Source organism: Perkinsus marinus (genome assembly GCF_000006405.1).
Source record: "Perkinsus marinus ATCC 50983 genomic scaffold scf_1104296946752, whole genome shotgun sequence".
In the NCBI taxonomy this organism is placed as follows: domain Eukaryota; phylum Perkinsozoa; order Perkinsida; family Perkinsidae; genus Perkinsus; species Perkinsus marinus.
This window is the reverse complement of record NW_003210836.1, coordinates 10,995-16,725: the sequence shown is the minus strand read 5'-3', so window position 1 is coordinate 16,725 and position 5,731 is coordinate 10,995. Positions and strand designations below refer to the sequence as shown.

The window sequence follows — 5,731 nt, the reverse complement described above, 5'->3', positions numbered from 1 at the left end:
GCACTTGCAGAGTCCAATCAATTATAGATTATTATGGCGTGCGCGGTTTCTCCAGCACGTTCTCTGTGCGAACCAACAACCCAACCTCCAAGTTTTTACGTTTTACTAGTTACGTTTTATCATCATAGTATTCTGTTGAAGTGCCGACGACTCCAAAAAAACTGTGTCTACGTAGATAGTTGAAGCTTCGAGGGCAATAATCCCTCACATACCAACTGGGATTCGAGACTGAGTTTTTAGAATGAAGCATTGAGTACTAACCACCAACTTGTGCGCAATCATTCTCCGTTTCCCGAGACTCGTCCGTGGCTGCCATGGCACTAACGCTCTTCGAATAAAGATTTGACCGTTAGATTCAAACTTCCGGTAAAACATGTTTTTATCTTCAATACAGTATCGACGATACCAATGTAAGCGCACTAATCAGTCAACCGTACACTAAACCAACGTACACTAGTCAACGTACACACTTGCTGTTGATCATGAGTCGTCAGGCTCTATCATGTTGTACAACGCCGATTCAGCGAGTTGAGAGGTAATGCACTGCCTAACGCTGACGCGAGTCTACGAATCTCTGGCTCTCAAGTTAGTTGGCTCTCTCTTGTTAACAATGCCCAGGGGTTCTCAAACCCCTAATCCCGGAGGCACTCCTGCCTCCGGGTCGTTCACGCCTCTTCGCGACTCGCCGCATCCGACTCACCCCGGCATCAGGGAGGATGGCGTCGGTCGAAAGAAGCGCAAGGAAAAAGCGGACCCGGTGTCAACTCTGCATGAGGAGATGGAAGCGAAGTTGAGGATGGTAGACGTAGAAGCAGATGATGCTTTTAAAGAGGTTATACGGATTTTTACGCTGGGAGTCCAGGAAGGGCGCTACTACAAAACTAGCATCGCCTTTCTGAGGAATGTGGGGTCTTACATGGCCCAGCTCTACGCCTTCAAATGCGACGAGCTGGCGCTGGAGAGGGCGAAGAGAATTGAGCATATGGAGGAATTGGCCAAAATGAAGGCGGAGAGGGAGAAAGAAAAATAGAGCCTGCAGGAGGCCATCTTATCCGTAGAGAGACAGGCACAGGTCGTGCAAGCCAGTGGAAATCGCACGGTATCTCAGCCAGAGGCAACCAGTAGAGGGAATATTGGTCGTGGTCCAGCAAGGACCATGGTGCTACCGGGAGTCGAACCCAGGGCCCGGGCCCGGAGCAACACAGAAGCTGCCAACAGAGCGGTCTATCGCCGCCCGAGTAGGGGGAAACAGGGAGCGACCTCCAGACCAGGTCTGGCAGACCTGGACCTCAAAACATCGATAGGGACGAAAGTGGATGGACACAAGTTCAGCGAAACAGAGGGGCCAGAAGCGCAGCCAAAAGGCGACCCAACAAGCTGTTGTTTATTGCCACGCTATCCCGCAAAGTGCAAAGCGTGGAGCAGGGGAGAAGATGGCCGAGAATCGAGGAGGAAGAGTACGAGGAAATTCCTCGTACTCTTCCTCGTCCTCGGAGGAATGCAGAAGCAAAGTGCAATCAGCGGCGCTTGGAGGAGAGGGAGCCAAATGGAGGATACTTGGCACATGGAGGACAACGCATGGCCTAGCCATGGAGCTGGGGGACATAAACACCTATCGGGCACTAACAGAGTCCCCGCCGGAAGGGCTAATGGTCAAGGAGCTAGCCCAGAAATCATGTGAAATCTCAATCTTGGGTGTTCCAATGGCTCTGGCCAATGAGCAGGCTATGAGGAAAGAGATGGTCAGCAGAAATGGAGTCCCGGCCGACGTGCCATGGGTGATAGTGAAGATCTGCCGAAGAGGGATGAGCAGGGGCAGACAGGGAAGGCAACGGTCATAGTAAAGATGGAGGAGGCGGTGGCCAATAGATTTCTAGGCAAAGGAGGAGAGAAAGAGTTCATGTACATAGGGGCAGCCAAGGCAATGGTGAGGTCGCATTATTACACAAGGGTCTGCTATGTGTGCGCGGCGAGACACGCGGAGGAAGAAGGCTGTCGGGACAGGCCCGAGAGATGCGCGTGGTGTGGACAGGTAGAGCATCAGCAGCGCAACTGCACCATGCGCAGTCTACCTGCGAGTCAGCGGAGCTGTGGGCACTGCGGAGGGAAAGGCCATGGATCCATAGAATATATGAAATGCGATGCTGGCAAGGTAGCGAGAGAGGCGGCGGCGTCCCAAATAGGGGCCGCAAGGCCGAATGAGGCAGGTGAACCCCATCATCATGATAGACCTCCATGGGAGGAACGAGAGGAACGGGTCAAGGGGGGAAGTAGGAGGGACGGTGGGAGGGGTCCGACTCGTGAGCATTAACCTGATGAGGTCACCAGGAGCACTCGCGATAGCGGCAGACAAGCTGGCCAGGCTTGGTGCCACGTTAGTGCTAGCGCAGGAGCTCCCATTGACGGCGCCGACACGGATAGGGGACTACGACCTGGTCAGGCACTCGGGGTCGACAAGGGCTAGAGCGGCAGTTTTGATCATCAAAGACATTCCATACAGGTTAGTAGAGGCAGCGGAGGACTTCTGTACCGTAGAGGCCAAGCTAGGTGGATGGAACAGATGGATAGAAGTCACCTCAGTATATTTAGCCAGAGACAGGCCGCTGGAACAGATACTAGGGAGGATCAGAGGCGGGCGGTGGAAAGCTATCGGAGGCGACTTGAATGCGCTCTCGAAGAGCTGGTGCTCAACGGATGGAGGAAGGCGCGATCAGGGCCGCTATGTGAAGGACTCGGGGATCAGAGGGGAGGAGATCATGCGATGGGCAGACGTAGAGGGGTTGGCATGTATGAATGTCAATGAAGCCCGAAGCACCTTTCGTAACACAAGATGGAACTCGGCTATCGACGCCTTCTTTATGGGAGAAGCTTTGGCGGAGGTATGCCTTGGAGGAGCTGACATAGTAAGGAGCGTATGCATACCGACGGACCACGAGGCACTAGGCCTCACTCTCGTGACACCGGGGGTAGTCGGCAGGCAGGGCCAGACGAACAATAAGGGTCGGAGGGACCCGAAGCGGACTAGATGGCCGGCTTTCTTGGGCCACATAAGCAAACTGAAGCCTGGGGGGAGGATTGACTGCCCAGCGGAGCTCGAGGTAAGGGCAAGCATGATCGAGACGAGGTCGCGGGATGCCGTACGCCTCTCCACGAAGGGAAGCCAACCCAGGCGCCCGGGTTCGAAAGAATGGTGGAATGAAGGGTTGGAGAAACTGCGTAGGACGTACCAGCGGGCGAGAGGCAAAGCAAGGAGACAGTCGGAGAGCGAGCGCTACGCGCTGGCAGAGGCCGCGGCTCGGAGGGACCTCTTAAAGGAGATCAAACGATGCAAGAGGACGGCTGCGAGGAAAGCCATAGAGACCATGGACGAAGCAGCAGTGAAGCGATGGTCAAAGCCCCGCACGCTGTAGCAGTGGTTTGACGTGGAGGAGGCTATGGATCACTTCGTAGGTCCACAGTCTCCCGGAGAAGAAAAGGCTTTGGGAACGCAGGAGGGGATGCACGAGGTCGGTGGGGCAGCAATGCGTATGAGCAGGCAGGATTTCCGTATACTCATAGCTGCCACACCCAATGCGAAAGCGGCCGGAGATCGGAGATCGGGTGTATGAGCACGTGTAGGCCGCAGTGGAGGCATCGGAAGCCTTCAGTGACGAAATATGGGAGATCATGAGGGCCACAGTGGAGCTGGGGGTTTTCCCCTCGCCTTCAAGCCGATACGGCTAGTACTAGTACTAAGACTCTCAAAGGAGGAATGAGCAGGCAACCCTGGAAGAGGTTCAGGCCAATATCCCTGCTGAGAGTACTGGCCAGATCTTGGAAAAAGTCGTACTCTGGCACTGGGAGGAGGCTGTGCTCCCGCCGCAGGTGCACGGCTATGTAGCAAAGCGAGGCACGATCACAGGGATCAAGCAGATGAAGGACTGGCTCGAGGCCGACGTTAGACGGGGCCGTCCGGGAGGAAGGGTTTTCTCCGGGGTACTACTGGAGGATGTGGCAGGAGCCTTCGACCACTGTAAGTGGGGTAAAATAGAGACAGCTGTGGAACAACGAGTGGGGAGGGAGTGGGTAAGCATTACGAAGTCTTTCCCGCGTGGGAGGTCAGTCAGGCTGGGAAATGGGTGCGGGGAGGCAGCGCGCCGCACGAGGACAAAGGGGGTAAGTCAAGGTTCCAGTCTGTCCCCCAAACTATATGTTATGGATTCCTGCGGGGTGATTAAGGATCTGGAGCAGGCATGCAGGGAGGACAGGGATGACCCGCTAGCACCACGCTACCAGATGGAACTGGTGCTATATGCAGATGACGTGGGAGTCACTCCCAGGGAGTGGGGGTGAAAAGTGATAGTATGGACGGAATGGTCTACGGTATAAGGAGGGCCAGACAAGCGGCTATGGCTTGGGCTGAGAAGGGGGAGCTCACGTTGGCAGCGGCAAAGAAAGAGCTCTGGATACCGGGTGGGGATTTAACGAGGGAGATAGTTAAATTCAAGATGCCCGAGATGTGCAGTAAGGTAAAGGCAAAGGTAAAGTGGTTGGGATTGACCATGAGCAGCACGCCGAGCGGTACAATCTGCTTTAGAGCACATGCTGAGGAAGCCTTGGAGAGAGGGACGAAGGGACTGAGGGCTTATGCGCCTCTGTGCCGGCGACAGTATGGGCTATCGGAGGAGGTCTTGAAGGCCCTGTGGCACAGAGTGATAATCCCAAAGATATGCTACGGAGCCGAACTATGGGGACAGCTAGCGACCTATGCGTGGTTCGTCAAAAAAGTCGGAGAGGATTCGCATGATGGCGGGGAGGTGGGCTTGGCGGACGCTACAGTCCACGCCTGGAGTCCTTATCGGACGGGTTACGACATGGGACAGGATTGACCAATCAATCGTCAGAAGAGTAGTGAAGAGTGCCCTATATACAAATGGATGGGGCTTCTCGAAGGAGGACACTAAGCGTCTCAGGCCATATGTGGGGGAGGTACTTGAGGGTCAGCAACCAGATAGCGTACAGCCGGGACTGACAGGAACTGTCCTTGACATTGACCGGGAGGGCAACCCAAAGGCAGTCAGGAAGACCAGGCAGTTCTACACGGACGGAAGCAGGACGGAGGCGGCTGGGGGAAGACCAAGAGGAGGCCGGGTAGCCATTCATGCGAACGTAGGATGCGGAGTGGCTGAAGTCGGGCCCGCAGGCAAAGTGGAATGGATGGACTGTCGCAGGCTGCCAGACCAGGGAGTCATCGAGGAACTTGAAATGTTCCCGGAGGGAACGAATTTTGGACTTTCAAAACGGTTAGGAACATATTTTCGGCCAATTTTCGGGATTTCCCCATTATAATCGCTCATTAGGAACATTTTTCCTAGTCTCGGCGGGATCTTAGGAACGTTATTTCTGAGAGCTGGATTGACTCAATCCTCGTCCTCGCCGCAAGAAGAACTTCGCCGGGGCGTCTCCGGCACCGCTCCAGCTGCATCATTAACCACTCCCTCAATTTTGACATCAGCCGAGGTCAATGCTTCAGTAAGTCCAGCGAGGCTTGGGCGTCGTATTCCGACGATGAAGACGACTTCGAGGGTACTCAAGCACGCCCGGTCCCTAGTCGCGAGGCTCGAGATAGAGATCTCGCAGCCAGAGATTCCCAAGAAGAACAGGAGCCATCTTACACGAGCTGCATAGACACCATCAATGCTACCATAGCTGAAGTCAAGAACAAGGCGAACCGGACGCTTAAGAACGGCGA

The 5,731-nt window shown here is 54.9% G+C and overlaps 2 protein-coding genes across 2 annotated transcripts; both read left to right on the top strand.

The window, feature by feature from the left end:
* Positions 1 to 610: 610 nt before the first annotated feature.
* On the top strand, positions 611 to 1,030 carry Pmar_PMAR019355 (hypothetical protein; the record flags this gene model as incomplete). The annotated part of the gene is made up of 1 exon (XM_002779545.1): positions 611 to 1,030. The coding sequence occupies one exon, from the start codon at positions 611 to 613 to the stop codon at positions 1,028 to 1,030; it is 420 nt and encodes a 139-aa protein (XP_002779591.1).
* A 3,322-nt stretch (positions 1,031 to 4,352) lies between these two features.
* Positions 4,353 to 4,868, top strand: Pmar_PMAR019354 (hypothetical protein; the record flags this gene model as incomplete). Its single annotated transcript, XM_002779544.1, has 1 exon — positions 4,353 to 4,868. The coding sequence occupies one exon, from the start codon at positions 4,353 to 4,355 to the stop codon at positions 4,866 to 4,868; it is 516 nt and encodes a 171-aa protein (XP_002779590.1).
* Positions 4,869 to 5,731: the final 863 nt, after the last annotated feature.